This window comes from Mytilus californianus, unplaced genomic scaffold (genome assembly GCF_021869535.1).
Source record: "Mytilus californianus isolate M0D057914Y unplaced genomic scaffold, xbMytCali1.0.p SCAF_4, whole genome shotgun sequence".
Taxonomy (NCBI): Eukaryota; Metazoa; Mollusca; class Bivalvia; order Mytilida; family Mytilidae; genus Mytilus; species Mytilus californianus.
In genome coordinates this window covers 89,791,433-89,809,723 of record NW_026262690.1, presented here as the reverse complement: position 1 = coordinate 89,809,723, position 18,291 = coordinate 89,791,433, and the positions used below count along the sequence as shown (strand labels likewise).

General features: G+C 33.8%; 1 protein-coding gene across 1 annotated transcript; it reads left to right on the top strand.

The window, feature by feature from the left end:
* The first annotated feature begins 8,551 nt into the window (after positions 1 to 8,551).
* LOC127737135 (prisilkin-39-like) lies at positions 8,552 to 14,989 on the top strand. The gene is made up of 6 exons (XM_052247668.1): positions 8,552 to 8,600; positions 11,962 to 12,252; positions 12,337 to 12,690; positions 12,898 to 13,038; positions 13,105 to 13,842; positions 14,909 to 14,989. Exons 1-5 carry the CDS (start codon positions 8,552 to 8,554, stop codon positions 13,779 to 13,781), a joined length of 1,512 nt encoding a protein of 503 aa, XP_052103628.1. The 3' UTR covers positions 13,782 to 13,842; positions 14,909 to 14,989.
* Positions 14,990 to 18,291: the final 3,302 nt, after the last annotated feature.

Genomic DNA, 18,291 nt, shown 5'->3' with positions numbered 1-18,291 from the left:
TGGTACACCTGGTTTTGGTATGCAAATGGATACACACATGATTATCATGTTGGAATCGACATATCTATGCTTATATCGACCTGATAAACAATATGAGAGTGGGTCATTTTTCACACTGAGGACATCTGACAGACACGGTCAAATGGGGATTTTTTTCACACTAAGGACAATCTGACACACACGGCTTAATGGGGACATTTGACACACACGATCGAATCGGGACATTTTTTACACTGAGGACATTTGACACACACGGTCAAATGGGGACATTTATCACACTGAGGACATCTGACACACACGATAAAATGGGGCCATTTTTCAAACTGAGGACATCTGACACATACTTTGCCGAGTGAATTTGACAAAATGACTTGAACGACCACTGATATTATAGTAACAATGACGTTTATTACTCAAATATAGATCCAATACAACGACAGAAAATGCCATGAAATACTTCGCACAATATATATATATTTACTTAAGTCACTTAACTATCACTGATAATCGATGTATCGGACAAACAGACAAGAGAAAAAGATAGAAGAAAATATGTATTGATCGAGGCCTTCGACCTAGGTTTATAATATCTCACCGGGTTAGGATCAAGTGTTCAAGCCAAATCTATGTATGTATTTGAGCGAAATAAGAAGGACGTCTAAGCGAGAAAAAAGTGGAAATTTGAACGAGAGATTTTTTACCCATTTGAGCTGAAATTGAATTGATGACCCATTTGAGCGCAAATAGATAAATGTGAATAGTACACAAAGAACCTCTTTTCTTAGCCAACCTTGCGCTATATTCCAGACTTGGTACAAGCATTTCCCAAAGAAAATGATGGAATAAACCTGGTTTCATAGCTAGCTTTACCTCCAACTTGTACTTCACAGAGGACCTTTTGAAACCTTTACTATTTTCATTATGCGTGGAAAATCGTTCGAAACTTTTTATACCATTTTCACGGGAAGATCATGTCGCTCGTTCTTCATTCTGTTGTCTTACAACGATCTAAGGGATGAAATAAAATTGAGAATGGAAATGGGGAATGTGTCAAAGAGACAACAACCCGACCACAGAACAGACAACAGCAGAAGGCCACCAACAGGTCTTCAATGGTCTTGAGATTTGCACCCATCTCAATGATGATTATGACTGCAACAGTTGTCGTATTGTGAATTTAGACAACATTCATATTTGAACATTTTGTATATTTTAATGTCATTTTTGGTATTAATAAGGCAACAGTAGTATACCGCAGTTCAATAGTCAAACTTCGATTTAACTGAAACATTTACGGGTCACAAACCAAAACCGAGGGAACACATCAACTATATAAAAGGAAAATAACGGAACAACATAAACACTGAACTGCTACAAAAACAAACGCCAACATACATAGAAACGGACTATTTGATAACAACTTTATACTTAAACTTGCATCAGGTGTTTGAATCACATATCTTCTTAAAGAAATTATATTATTCTAATCGAAAAATGTCAATTTAGCTGAATTTGACCTTCTAAATCATTTTAGCGACAGCTACATACATGTAACATGCTGTGTTTATTCAAATCTACTCCTAATACCCCCGTATTGCAAAAAACTTCATAAAAATTTACTATCTGACAGTTGTATTAACCATATCAAGTGGATCAACTCTGCCTTGGTGCTTTAAGAACGTTTCCTAGAGGTCATTCAACTGTAATAATCAGTACCAGTATTGTATAAAAGTTATTTAGGGATCATACACCTCGAATAATTCAGTACCAATGCTTTATGAACGTTTTCTAGGAGACCGCACAAATCAGTACCAAAGTTGTTTAAACGTTTTCTAGGGTCATATACTTCGCACAAATCATTTCCGGTGTTGTATGAACGTTATTTATGGGTTTTACACCTCGCACAAACTATTTCCGGTGTTGTATGAATGTTATCTATGGGTTTAACTCGCACTAATAATTTACAGAGTTGTTTGAACGTTATATAGGGGTTTTACACCTTGACAACTCTGCCTTGGTGCTATATGAAAGTTTTGTAGTTTTGTATCAGTGTTGTATGAATATTATCTAGGGATCATACACCTACACAACTTGATACCAGTGTAAAAGGAAATTTATATATGGTCCTACACCTCGCAGAACTCAGTACCAGTGGTGTATGGTCGATTTCTATGGGTCATATTCTGTAAAAGTACTTTTATAAATGGGTTACCAATTTTCGTGGTTTTCGTGGATGGTTTTATCCGCGTATTTAAGTGTCCAACGAAATATAACAACTGTTGCCCAAATCAAGACATGGAAAGATCCCCATGTAGGTTTGACTACATGGATACAGGCATATAATCTAGAGAATACATCAGAAAACGCACTATGAACTATATATAGACCATCAGACAGAAAATAATTCTACAATTCAAACTACATTTGTAGCATTTTTGTATGTAACTGATTTCTTTAAGTTACATGTTTATGGCCTAATTAACACCTTTGATGATGGTGAATCTGTTTGATCATTCGGTCTCAGGTTACTTAGTGTCATCACTTCTGGAAACATTTTAAAGGTTTACTTTGCAATTCCCTTCAATCGAGACCATTTGTAAGCATGGATGAATCAGATAATTTCCGAAAACAATTATTTTATGGAAATTTGATGAAAGTTATCAGTAGTGAATGACGAACAATTAAGTAAAAATTAAAAACCAATTGTTCAAAGAACAATTGAAGGTCTTTCCACAAAAAAAACATGTATTTTAATATGAAAAATTCGGTTTAAAATGTCATTTCCAGCGTCAAATGATAGCTTATTGTACGCTGATTCCCAAAATATATGGTTTCTATACAATATTTTTTAAATAAGGGAGATAATTTGTTACTTCCGGTTTGAAAAATGTTATTCAAACGTTTAATTGACACTGATACCAAAAATATCTGGTTCTATAAACTTTTATATTAATTAAGTACAAAAAAAATCTACTTCCGGTTTACACAAGGTCACTTTTGGTTGGCTTTTCTAAGGTTAAATGGCTTGAAACCTAATGCAAAAATGCCAATGGCTTTATCATGTATACATATGAGGTAAAAGCAAAGGTCAAAATCTACAACGTCAATTTAACCTATGACCTTGAGCTCAATTTCAAGGTCACCAACCAAGGACCTCAAATCAAAAGACCCTAGGACTTAATTATATTTGGTTCATGAGTTATATCACCATATGCATATTTCTAAATAAAAGAGGGGAGAAAACTCTAATTTGATGTAAGCGTACCCTTTATACCGATATGTATGTGTTACGACATGTCGCAACTAACAATTAAGTAAAAATATGTTGTCGATATCTTATATCGTGTTTGAAAAGGGGTGAAAATAAGCCAAAATCCAAATTTTAAAATGACCTTGACCCTATTTTCTTTTTTTTTTGGACCAAAAACCTCAAATCAAAAGACCCTAGGTCCCAATCACTTATGGTTTATCAATTACAATTACATTTTACTTATTTTAAATACAGAAGGGGAAATAACTCTCATATGGAGTTTCTGTACCGCTTCGGTCAAAATTATTCTTAAGATCCTGAGGATATAACGAACAAATTGGAGACATAAATTTATCATAATCCTTTACGGTTGCGAAGGAGATGTGTACACAAGAAAAACAGTGTTTGGGGAGATAACTCTTACAATAAAAAGTATTCGGCTAAACAGGGTCAGTTTCAAAATCGCAATAACTGTTCGATATCATACACAAAAAATCTAAGCGACATCTTGCGAAACAAAAAAGCACCGTCAGAAAAAAGTGAAGGAAGAAGAAAAAAATAATAATCAGAAGAAAACCAATAGGTCTTTCCACAGAAAAGTGGAAAGACCTAATAATCAGAAGAAAACCAAAAGGTCTTTCCACAGAAAAGTGGAAAGACCTAATAATCAGAAGAAAACCAATAGGTCTTTCCACAGAAAAGTGGAAAGACCTAATAATAATAATTCGAACAAATACAATAGGTCTTTCCACAGAAAAGTGGAAAGACCTAATAAGCACCTTATTTTGCAATATCCCAAAAATCATCATAAAACAACATATGATTTTTTTTCAGGTATCCTCATTTCTGATGGCTTCAAATTCTTCACTAGATTCTTTTGGCAGAAAACTAAAACCCACGAACATGTATTTTTTGTCCAAACCACGAAAATTTATACCCACAAATAAAAGTACTTTCGCAATACCTCAAACAACTGAGCACCGGTGTTGTATAAACATTATCTAGTGGTCATACACCTAAAAAAAAATATGACATTGCAGTGTTTCAAGGATGTTATCTACGGGTCAAAAATCTAGAATAATTCAGTACCACTGCTATATGAACATTTTACAGGGGTCATTTATCTCGAACATCTTAGTTACAATGTTGAATGGAGGTTATCTAGTGACTATACACATTGAACACTCAGTACTAGTGTTTTGTGAATGTTATCCAGGGTTCATACACCTTGAATAACTCAGAAGCAGTGCAATAAGAACATTTTATAATGATCATACACCTCGAAAACGCTATGCCAGTGATGTTTTAAAGTTATCTAAAGGTCATACACCTCTAACAACCCAGTACCAGTGATGTATGAATTTTATACATCGAACAACTCAATTTATGTGTTTTTAAAGCCTTTGTTTTCCAGTGCCCTTCATCTTGAACAATTAAGAATCAGTAGTGAATGAATATAATTTAGGGGTCATACACCTCAAATAGCTCAGTAGCAATGCTACAAGAACGTTTTATAGTGGTCATACACCTCAAACCACTCAGTACCAGTGTTATATGAACGTAATCTTTTGGTCATTTACCACGAATAATCAGTAGGAGCGTTTTCAATTGGTCAGACACTCTAACAACTCAGTACCAGTGTTGTATGCACGATATCTAGGGTTCATTTACCTCGCCCAATTCAGTACCGGTGTTTTTAGGGGTGATATACCGCTAACAACTCAGTACATGTGTTGTATACACTTAATCTAGTAGTCATATACCTCGAATCACTGAATAAACTAGTGTTGCATACACATTATTTAGGGGTCATTTACCACGAACAACTCAGAACCAGTTTTTAGGGAACGTTATCAAACGCCTCGAACATCCCATTACCAGTGTTGTACGAATGTTACATAGGGTTCATATACCTTAAACAGCTCAGTAACAGTGCTATATGAACATTTTCTAATGATCCTATTCTTCTAACAACTCAGTACCAGTATATTCTATAAATCTTATTTAGGGGTCATATTCCATGAGCAACTCAATTAAAGTACTATAAGAGCGTTTTCTGGTGGTCATACACCTCGAACAACTTAATACCAGTATGGTATGAACGTTATCTAAGGGTCAAACAAATCGAACCACTCAGAACGAGTGTTACATGAACACTATCAAGAGGTCAAAAACCTCGATCAACCATTAGCAGTGCTATGAGAACGTTTGATAGTGGAAATACACTTCAGACAATTCAGTACAAAAACTGTATGAACGTTTTGAAATAGTAATATGCCCTAGTTAAGCGTCTTGGTTTTCCATGGAAAGTACCAGTGTTGTTCGAATATTATTTAGTGTTTAAACACCTCGATTGGCTCATTAACAATGTAGCATGAATGGTATCTAGGGGTTATATACCCCGTTAATCAGTACCAATGTTATATAAACATTGTGTGGGAGTCATGCAACTCAAGCATCGCAGTAACAGTAGTATATGAACATTTTTAGGGGTCATTTATCTCCGACAGCTCAGTAACAGTGCTGTATGAATGTTTTGTAGGGGTCGTATACCTCAAACAACTCAGTAGCAGTGTTGTATATAGAAATAAGGAGACAAGGTATGATTGCCTATGAGACAACTATCCACCAAAATTCAAAAAGGTTGGATGTAAGCAATTATAGGCAACCGTACGGCCTTCAACAATGAGAATACCCCATACCGTATAGTCGGTAATAAAAGGCCCCGACATGAAAAATATGAAGCAATTCAATTGAGAAAAACAACGGCCCAATTTACAACAAAATAATTAACGAAAAACAAATATTACAGACAAGGACCAACGACAACCACTGAACTACAGGCACATAAAGAATGTGGCGGGGTTAAACATGTTTTTGAGCGTTCAATCCTCCCCCTAATCTGGGACAATGGTGTAACAGCACCACATAAGAATAAACTATAAAAATCAGTTGAAAAAGACTTAACTCATTAGATCGATAAAAAGTAGAAAAACATCAAACATAAACACAGACCGAACGTGGCAGGGTATTTATCCATAACTCATCCCTAACAACAAAAAGGACATTAGGTACAGATCTGAGAGTACTCGCAGTTACTGACAGCTAGTTCAATGCCATTAGCAACTAATAAAAAAAAATCATGTATCTAAGACTAAAATATCAATCAGTTCACATCCAACATCCAATGGATTTAGTGTAAAGACGTCATAAACAGTCAGAGCAAAACATGACCTTGTGCAATGCCAAAATAAAGAATCGACAGATTGTAGTACCGTTAAAGTGCATATGTATATAACAAAACTATAAGTTTGATTTTAATTTACTGATAACAAAATTAATATTTAAACCAATAAAAACAATATTCAGAGATCTAATTATAGTGTTGAATTGGAAACCTTTTAGAATAAGTTTATTTAAAGGATTGATAAGTTTACCCGGATCGTATTTCCGGACTCGGTAAACAACATCACCGAAAAATTAAAGATGTGATATTCCGTCTGAAATAAGTTTTTTACAGGTATAGCCAAACTTGCAAACCAAATCTGTGTATCTTTGTATGAATGCTAAATAGATATAAAGTTACTACAAACACGGGAATAGCAAACACAGTAAGATTGGGTCAAAAGAACATCACCGTCCGAAAGAGGGAAATTAACCATAGGAAATCAAACATCATTCCTTTTGTCAAACTGTTTGTACAGAGTTTCCCGTTTGAATTTGAAATTTCTAGATCTGGGAAAGGATAGTTGTTGCTGTTCATATTTGAATTTTTAAAGTAAGTTTCATTTTAATAAATATAGGCAGTATATATAGAAAATTCTAACGGTAATTGTTGTTGAATTGACCAATTAAGACGGATCTTTACTGTGTTTGGTTATAAACTTTGATTCCGAACGATGCATTTTATAAATTTGCCTTTGCTGTAACCACAAAAACGGAAGATTTGCCTAGAGTAAAGTGTGAATCCCGACATAAATAAAATTACAATATTTGCCGTTGAGTTGCCCCGAAAAATGTAACCTTATATAGTTTTCATATGCTAGTATCAACAATAACTGTGTTTATCGCTATTTTGTGTATTTTTCCTTTGATCTTATTTTGTGATAATTTTTTCATATCATGCTACTCGCTTGAACTAAAACATTATCGTCAGAAACTAAGAGCGCACGTGCTGTTGTCAATGTAAAAATTAACTACGTATTAGGCAAAATAGCGATAAACAGATAATCAATAGTCTTTCAAACTCGAGGATGCTTCTCGGCCACATATCATCTCAGGGCGACAGCCCTTCGATGAGATCGTAGCTGAGAAACATCCTCTCGTTTTAAAAACCATCGATAATCTATAAGTATCTATTTGATATGCAAAATGGTCGTCCGTTGCTTTTGATGTGTTCAGCTGTGGGTTTTGTCTCCAACCCATTGAGCCATAAGAACATAAGTATTCAAATTATGCTACAGTATAGGTTTTTTTATCAATAAATGCTGGTCTTTTTCTTTGGGTTATTGGGGAGAGAGGGGTAAGCTGATAAGCTTCATATAATTTTTCATTTAAAAATTTCTGTGTGAATAATTGCTGATTACAGGTAAATGAAAACCAACAACACCAGTAAACTCAGTAGCTTTCGTCGGGTCTTCTTACTGTTTTCAACGATGGTCAAACGTCCATCTCGTCACTCTTTAAGTTTTACTAGTGTTTTGTTTGGTCTTGTATTGTTGGCAGTTATCAAACAAAATATATTTTAAGACAATATCCATCTTGTCACTCTTTAAGCTTTACTAATGTTTTCTTTGATTTTTGGCAGCTAAGAATAATAAGACAATAACGTCCCAGTATTTTTCATAAATGTTTTCTCATTACCACCTATGCAAGATGCCACTGAAAATAACAAACTGTAGATTAGTCATGTCATCAATTTACGTAAACATCATAAATCATTTAATATATATATTTTAATCTCACCAGAATAATATAAAAATGAAACATACTTTGAACATAGCCCTTATTTCTTTTTTTTTTGTTTTCTCTTCTTTGTTCACATTTTACGTGGGCCTTTAATTTGAATTCCTGAAAGTTATACAACATATTAACGTTACTCATTTTCAATTTTTCAAATCTGTTTAACCGAAGTTGATTACATAATACATTCCATTCGTATATTTTATACTACGTAAAACATGTTTCCTTCTGTGTTTATTAAATAAGGTGAGAGCATTGCTTAATTTTCCGATTCTTCTAATGAGCCTATCAAACTATATAAGTAGATTTCCATATTTCTGTCTTCACTATCATTCAACAATGTTTCGGTTGAAACATCATTGTTTAATCTCACTTCTTATTGCATTGGGTAAGTTCTTTTCTTGTTCGTTACTTAAATAAAATCAGGAATTTTTTTTTCAGGACATTATCAAAGAGGACGGGAATGTTTTCTTGTTATTGAAAAAAATATATACTATTTTTGTTTTGCTCAACAGTATTTAACGATACGCTCGATACAAAAGGAAGGAAACAAAAAAACGTTATGGAGACATAAACCAAAAGGGTATAGTTACAAAACTGACAGAGCTTACGTCATAAAGTTGATTGATAGATGCCATTTATACTGTCATCAATTAGCTCTATCAAAATTACCTTTAAAAAAAATAAACAATGCGCCATTTTAGACAAATTGCTCCCATACTCATGAATAAGGCAGAACAGACTACGTGTCTATGTAAATATGTTATTGGTCTATTAGAACGTCCTTATAATGCAACAATTCCTTAACTGTCCATTACTTTACATTACTACTTTTGTAATGAATTTTGAAAACAAAGATTTATTTTAACACGGTGGATGTCATGAATCGCTTAGTATTCTTGAGCACTTGTTTTCATAGCAGTTATTGATGGGGTGGTGTTGCTTCCTCAGATGTTTTATATGTAGTGTCTTACGGAATCTTGTTTGTTTGTTTGGATATTTTTGTTTTTTTGCTATGGTATTAATATATTTGTCTTCCATATCTTTTGTGTAGAGCGTATTTCTGTTATTTCTGAAACACGTGCGTGCGCGGATATCGATATCATACGTCATTATTATGGAATGCAAATCTATAACAAATATTAACATGCTAGAAATTTTGTTCAAATATATACCTTGCTGTTGATTACAATTTGGAAAGAATATTGTTAACTACACTTGGTTTGTGTGATATCAAATATAAGGATATGAAATAATTTGTATTTGACAGGAAGTACGTTGGTATACTTTAGATAAATTTTATGTTTGGAATGTCCTTCCCATTCTCTTTATAAATTTTTTTTATTTCCAAAAATTATATCAAATTGCAGTTTTGACCCAGCCAAACGCTATTAGAATTGACAAGATATTCGGAAATAGGACATAATATTGATTAAAATTTAAAGCATCCATGATTGTGTGATAAAGCGAATTGCAATTGTGCTAAACTTTTAGTCCTTTTTGGTTATAGCAGTCTTCAATGTTTTGTTTTTAGTTTTGGATGACAGATCATTCGTTTCGGATTATCGATTCTTTTATACAATATATAATGTCAATGCAGTTCTCTTTATTGGTAGAGAAAATATAGTTACATACCATTATTAGATTTTGTTTTTTTTTAACTATCGTCAAGTCCTCTTTAGGAAAATGAGAAAAATGATGCAATAAATCAGAACATCTTAGGAGGTATTCATGATAGGTTTTATTTACTATCATAATAAATAAACAATGATTTAATATCGTAATAAATAAACAATGATTTCCTTTTATAATAAATAAACAATAAAACACCTTTTGAAGCATTTCAGATACATTTTGGGGAGGATGGGTTAGAGTATAGGAATGTTATGTGTATAATCCTTTTTCCCTAGTTTTTTTTATTATACGAATAGACATACAGTGCTGTGTTTAGATTTGACTAGTAAAATCTTACTTTTTCACTTCACAAACTAGAATTTCAAATGAGCCTAAAGAGGATTTATTAATTTGTTTAAGGTAATAAAAAACATACTCATAAGCTGAAAAAAGTATGTCTTACTCTCCCCGAACTAATCTAACATAGTGGTCATTCTCAAAATGTCTTTTTGGTGATCGGTTTCCTTAGAGAATGACATTCCATCAGCAAAGACATTGATGGTTTAATATATACATATACCATAATAGCTATACGCTAAGCTTAAAAAAAGCAACGCCAAACGTAGTATTAACCCAATTTTCTATCAAGGTTTTATTATTATATGAATATAGCTAAATGAACTATCTTGTTGCCTTTAAATGTTTACCTTTTCTGGTTCACATATAAGGCTTGTTAAAAGACGAAACCCATCACATGTTTCAAATCCCGTAATTTACTTCGGGACTGGTATGACAATACGGATATTGTTCAATTGAAATTTACCGTTAAAAATTAAAGAAATACTTTTTTTATTAAAGAATGTATATTTCTTAATCCTTGTACGAGTTTGGTTATACTTCAAGTCCTTTCGTTGTTATCACGTCTTTAATGTTGTATCGGGGGGCCTCGGTGGCCTAGTGGTCTAAGTAGTCGAACAACTGTATCAATAGCCTGTCAACACTGAGGTTGTGAGTTCGGATCCCGTACGAGGCAGGTGCACTCGACTCCAATCTTAATTGACTAGGATTGTCAGTTTTCCTACCGAAGGTCGGTTGTTCTCTCCGGGCACTCCGGCTTCCTCCACCAATAAAAATTGACCGCCACGAAATAGCACAATAGTGTTGAAAGTGGCGTTAAACACCAATCAACCAATCAATGTTGTATCATATTTTGGCCTCGGGGATCACTGAAGAGATTTTCAGTGTTACCTAATAAACAAGGTGAAACCAATTGAGTTATAATATTAAAGATAAAACGTATCTTTACACCAACGATAGTTTACAGTAGACATGCGACCAATAGAGTTAAAAAGACACTTAAACCTCCATTTAAACATAGGAATATAAGTGGTTGCCGCATACTTTAAACAAGGCTTTGGTGATCGTATGGTCTAAGGGAGCTACCATATGAATGGAGGAAGAGGGGCTAGGATGAAAAATGTTGTCCTGCATCTGAAACTTCATGCGTGGAAACCTACTCACCATAATAGACATACGTGAAAACTGGCATGACAATACGGATATTGTTTTATTGAAATTTATCGTTAAAAAAAATTAGAAATACTTTTTTAATTAAGGAATAAATATTTCCTATTCCTTGTAGGAGTTCGGTTATACTTCCAGTCCTTTCGGTTTATCACTTCTTTAATGTTGTATCATATTTTGGACTTTCAAATATTTTTGCATCGGGCATCACTGATGAGACTTTCGATGTTACCTAATAAACATGACAATATCAATGGAGGAATAACATTAAAGGTAAAACGACAAATAGAGGGAAAACGACACTTTACTTCCATTTAAACATAAAGATATCAGTGGCCGACGCATGTCTTAAAACATGGCGTTTACCAGTTTTCTTGTTGAAGGTCGGTGTCTGCACTCATTCCAGCTTTCTACACCAATATCAACTGACCAACATAAAGCCAAGGTCGATGAAAGTGGCGTTATACACCCAAAAACTAACACACACGCCTATCAATCATTGCCATCCTGTGAATAAGACAGATATTTTAACATAAGTCAAACAAAACTGATTCCAATTGTAAAGGTCGATAATTGAAAATAAGAATAAGAAATATATACCTTTCATTTAGCAAAAGGACATGGATATGGTTACGGTTACGACGGTTATGGAAATGGTAAAACAACAAATATTATAGTAAATAAGGGGCATGGATATGGTTACGGTTACGGCGGTTATGGAAATGGATATGGTTACGGATACGGCGGTTATGGTAATAGAGGACATGGATATGGTTACGGTTATGACGGTTATGGAAATGGTAAAACAACAGATATCATAGTAAATAAAGGTCATGGATATGGTAACGGTTACGGCGGTTATGGAAATGGATATGGTTACGGATACGGCGGTTATGGAAATGGTAAAACAAAAATTATAGTAAATAAAGGAAATGGATATGGTTTCGGTTACGGCGGTTATGGAAATGGTAAAACAAAAATTATAGTAAATAAAGGAAATGGATATGGTTTCGGTTATGGAAATAGATATGGTTACGGTTATGGAAATGGATATGGTTACGGTTACGACGGTTATGGAGATGGTAAAACAACAAATATTATAGTAAATAAAGGTCATGGATATGGTTACGGTTACGGCCGTTATGGAAATAGAGGACATGGATATGGTTACGGCTACGACGGTTATGGAAATGGTAAAACAAAAATTATTATAAATAAAGGACATGGATATGGTTACGGTTACGACGGTTATGGAAATGGTTACGACGGTTATGGAAATGGATATGGTTACGGCTACGACGGTTATGGAAATGGTAAAACAAAAATCATAGTAAATAAAGGTCGTGGATATGGTTACGGTTACGGTGGTTATGGAAATGGTAAAACAAGAATCATAGTAAATAAAGGACATGGATATGGTAACGGTTACGGCGGTTATGGAAATGGATATGGTTACGGATACGGCGGTTATGGTAATAGAGGACATGGATATGGTTACGGTTACGGCGGTTATGGAAATGGTAAAACAAGAATCATAGTAAATAAAGGACATGGATATGGTTACGGTTACGGCGGTTATGGAAATGGATATGGTTACGGATACGGCGGTTATGGTAATAGAGGACATGGATATGGTTACGGTTACGGCGGTTATGGAAATGGTAAAACAAGAATCATAGTAAATAAAGGTCGTGGATATGGTTACGGTTACGGTGGTTATGGAAATGGTAAAACAAAAATCATAGTAAATAAAGGACATGGATATGGTTACGGTTACGGCGGTTATGGAAATAGAGGACATGGATATGGTTACGGTTACGACGGTTATGGAAATGGTAAAACAACAAATATTATAATAAATAAAGGTCATGGATATGGTTACGGTTACGGCGGTTATGGAAATGGATATGGTTACGGATACGGTGGTTATGGTAATAGAGGACATGGATATGGTTACGGTTACGGCGGTTATGGAAATGGTAAAACAAGAATCATAGTAAATAAAGGTCGTGGATATGGTTACGGTTACGGTGGTTATGGAAATGGTAAAACAAGAATCATAGTAAATAAAGGACATGGATATGGTTACGGTTACGGCGGTTATGGAAATAGAGGACATGGATATGGTTACGGTTACGACGGTTATGGAAATGGTAAAACAACAAATATTATAGTAAATAAAGGTCATGGATATGGTTTCGGTTATGGAAATAGATATGGTTACGGTTATGGAAATGGATATGGTTACGGTTACGATAGTTATGGAAATGGTAAAACAAAAATCATAGTAAATAAAGGAAATGGATATGGTTACGGTTACGACGGTTATGGAAATGGATATGGTTACGATTACGGCGGTTATGGAAATGGCAAAACAAAAATCGTAGTAAATAAAGGACATGGATATGGTTACGGTTACGACGGTTATTGAATTGGCAAATACAAACTATTTTATAAATTTTAATGAGGAGTTAGACTTGCCACTTTACGAAGTAAGTCACTAGAAATGGATAAAATTATAATACCAGAAAACGTAATCGCAATGAAACACGAGACAAATTTTCTTATTATTAAGTATTGTTCTCTTCTTATAAAAAAGATATACGGTAGATAGAGTGAAATCGAATGTAGTCGCAGTTTGTTATAAAAAATAAAAGATTGAGCAAACCAAACCCCACCTAAAACCAGGAGAGAACTCAGGTCCTCTGGAAGAATAATCATCTTCTGTTTCACTTATCACACCCGACATGCATCAGAAAGGTTAATGTATGGTCATGCAGACTCTCAAAGTGATTTTGAAAATTATGTAAAGAAATGTTGAAAATCAAGCAAGAAGAAACCATTACGAAATGTTGACGGCAATCATGCTGGTATGACAAAACTTACGGTTCCGTTGTATCTTATCAATATATAAGAAATGATTATATGAAAAATACGCCATAGAAATTTCGTGGGTCTGAAGTGTTTTTTCTGGATTAACTGTCATCAAGAACGTTCAATCCTAAACATTTGAAAGCCAGTGATGCATAAATGTGTAGAAAAGTTGGGAGTTATATAACAAAGTACCGCAAAATTCAGCTTAGGTAAATTTTGTCTGAGCTAGTTGGAACCTCATTTGTTTGATAATTTTTCATATATTAACGTAGACTTTTAGAAAAATATGTTAAAAATCATATCGATACCAATGCTCTAAAATTCACGTTTCCTGATCCAAGCAACATAGTAGTATTTATACTTAACAAGCGGCATGGCTTGTAACGAAGATGCTAATGTTTTCTTAAGCGATCGTCGATTGTTCCCCCTCCTTCATGTTTATAAATAATGTGTTGCTTGAAAATGCGATTTAGCTAATCCCAAAATATTCTTTCCTAGGAAACTTGAAATTTTTTATTTCACTATAGACCTTATATGAGGCATGATAGTACAAACAAACAATATAAACAAATGTAATGCATGAACAAAATTAAATAACTTAGGTTTTATTTATATCTAATTAACATTCATACGAGGAGTATAAAAGAAAAATAGATGTTCAGATTGTTGAACTTTCTTTTTCAGGTGGAACTAGAATATACTGGCTATAAAGACCTTTTTGTTGCTGCTTCTAATAAAAATTTTCTTCAAAGCATCTTGCAAACAGATATTGTTAATGGATTGAAGTGTATATATTCAGTGTGAAAATGGAGCTGTTGTTTTTTCTTTAGATAAGAAAAGTTGAAAACCTTTTACTACGTCCTATCGATTTAGAAAATTAGTACTTATTATCCTAATTCCTGTGGCTGTATCACTCACATCAGCTCTCCATATAATTGACTATCATATACTTATAGTCAATAACTTATAATTTTTACAGTATGATAATAGCATTAAATTTACGTGAATTCCATATTTTCCGTAATGGTGCTTAGCGGGCTGATATGAAAAATTTATTAACTGCTTCCGGTTATTATCGTATGCCTTCCAGTAACGTTATCGCATGGCATTTTGACGTCACTTGTCAAAATTCCGGAAAATACACATCAATGGATAATGAAAGGATATGGAGTTAATGTACATGGGACAAAATCGCACACAATACATTGAAAACATAGAAAATTATCAATGATCAGGGCTTTTATTCCTGTTCTTTATCTTGACAGTTGATGTAGGGTCTTCAGCAATGAACGAATCATTTATACCCTACAACAAGGTCAAGACGGTCCCTAGTGTCGACTTAGGCGGTACTATTGATAAAAATAAACCACAGTTCACCTTCTTGCTCCCCACCCGCCTCGGAGTGCCAACTTGTGCGATGCTTGTGTACGACGGTTCTCCAGTCGAAAGCACCAGGGATACAAGAAAAGTGCAGTAATTTTGAAAGACAACGATCGCCGCTAAAATATGTCTTGAAGTTATACATGTCGGGAGCGGTCACTGAATTACATAATTTATAATTACGGGCGAGGTTTTTCAACATATATTTGTCATACATTGCCCAACAAAAGACCAATAACTTCGAAACAACAAATGATAGACAATACATATAAAACTAAACAACAAATGATAGACAATACATATAAAACTAAACAACAAATGATAGACAATACATATAAAACTAAACAACAAATGATAGACAGCATGTTACGTTTTCAGTGAAAAAGCTTAACAAAGAGGATACAAAACAAATATTAGGAAACAGGAAAATATATTATGAAAAACCAAATAATTATACATTAATTATGATAAAAAAGATCATTACATGTCATACCCTTCATCGGCCCTTGTTCATGATATAATCCCTCGAGACTTTCGGCTCTTGGGCTGATATCATGACCATGGGCCGAAATAGGATCTGACATGAAAAATGCCATGTAATAATCTACAAATGTCGGATCTTTGTATCGTCAAATACACACGACCCAATCTTGATAACTTATTTTATCAAAGACGGTATTATTTTTGAACCAACGTTTTTGAGTTTGACCCTAACATCTCAAGTAAATTGTAATCATCCCGTTTGCTGGTAAAACAAATGATTTTTTTTTTCTATTATGAAAAAGACACATATACAATCTGACAAATTGATTATCTGATTTTCGTAATATCTATATTGCAAAATATAAGCTGCTAGACACATTATTAAGCCCTTTTTAGCACGTTCGCTGTGCTCACTTGACAAAAACTTCCTATTGTCACTCGTCACTGATTTCTTACAGTATCACTTTTCCAATTCCAATAATCGGTTTTTATAAATAATTATGAAAAATCACATCAGAGTGCATGACACGTGTTTCCGGAATAACCAGTATCAGGTCACTTGAGGTAAAAAGTTATGGAACCAAAATACATTAAGCAGTCCAAAACATCAATACCAGAAAGTGCCAAAACAGCAATTGTTAATCAGGTTTACTTTGCTCAAAAACACTAGCACAAAATGGTCACCTACATCTGCTTTTTTAAACAAACAAAACAAAAAGAACGAACGAACGAACGAACAGAAAAAGAAACAGGGAAATCAGCATACTCTAGAAAGTAATAATGTTTCCTCCTTATGAAGGATTAAGGGGTAATTTAAAAAATGAAAAAAAACGTCACGTAAATTGTTATGGGTGTTGTTTGCAAATCACAATGTTGTTGGTGTACGCGTAGAGAACGACCATTTAACTCTGAGAGTGTTATTATTTTTCTTCAAAAAAGTATTCTAATTTCAAATTTTAAGGAAAACATATTTTGATCAGGAAGAAATACAAAAACTTTGATTGAGGGCATTTGCTAATAAATTCAAAAGTTCTTAAAAACAAATTGGTATATTACGTTAATGTTATACTTACGTGGTACAAAAAAAAATCAGGATGAAAAAGAAATCATATCACCACCCACAACCCCACTCCCCCCAGAGTTCGTTCCTTAATTGAAATATTATCCATAATGGAAATTATATTCAGAAAGAGCAAAATACTGTAGCTTAATCAGAAATTTGAAATAATCTATAATGTTTAAAATTCATTTTGAGAACGGAACTCAATGAACAACTTGTTTGTTTTCGAACCATTTTTCGGATAATACGATCGGGGCTTTTTTGATTAATTCAAAATTATTGCAAATAATATATAATATAATTTCAGGTGAAAACGATATTAAAGTTTAATGTATTCTTATAAATGAATTAAATATCAAACTATGGCATTTTATGGTGTGGACAATACTCCATCATCATTATATTCAGATGTTTCTATAACTAATTAAGAAAACAATATTTAACACTTTGAAAAGAGAGATATTATAGTCATTTAATGGACTTTTTAACACACGCGTGTCGGCAGAAATTTATTATTAACATTTTTTTCCTGGTCATTATAGATATAAAAAAAATAGGTAGAGCCGTTTCTCTTGTATAAGTTTCGCTCATAAGGCTTTTTTTAAACCTTTTAACAACATTTTTGTTTACATATCTCCATAAAATTAAAATACTATTTAGTGCCACATATTTATTATATAATATTGGCATCGAAGACATCTTCAACACGCCCCCCCCCCCCTCCCCCCTCCCCCCGAAAAAACTTCAAATTCCCTCCCCACTACTTCAACTTAAAGGATTTAAAGTTTAATGTATTCTTATAAATGAATTTCTATACATATATGAAGGGTGGACAGGGGGTCCTTGATTCACAATTCACTCCCCCAACTAACACTTCCCTCCTAATTACTACCACTTCCAACCCTTATTCACAGATTCACATATCCCTGTGCAACTCCTCATATATTGACTATTTTGGCGGATATCTCTGCAATCGATCCCCATGTTAACAAATCGTGATTTACTTTTATCGTCCTTGTTTAAAATCGATGAATAAATTTGTTCCAGCAGGTTTAACAGCAAAGAACCTCTCAATTGTGAAGTTTCTATTTCTAAGTAGCAACATTCCAGCAGCGCTTGCAGATGACGACGGATATGTTACAAT

Excerpts from the sequence above, each read along its gene's own strand:
- LOC127737135 (XM_052247668.1), top strand. The coding sequence starts at position 8,552 with ATGTTTCGGTTGAAACATCATTGTTTAATCTCACTTCTTATTGCATTG. Across the intron at positions 8,601-11,961 it reads CTCACTTCTTATTGCATTGG|CAAAAGGACATGGATATGGT; the intron begins GTAAGTTCTTTT and ends CCTTTCATTTAG. Across the intron at positions 13,039-13,104 it reads AAGAATCATAGTAAATAAAG|GACATGGATATGGTTACGGT; the intron begins GTCGTGGATATG and ends TAGTAAATAAAG.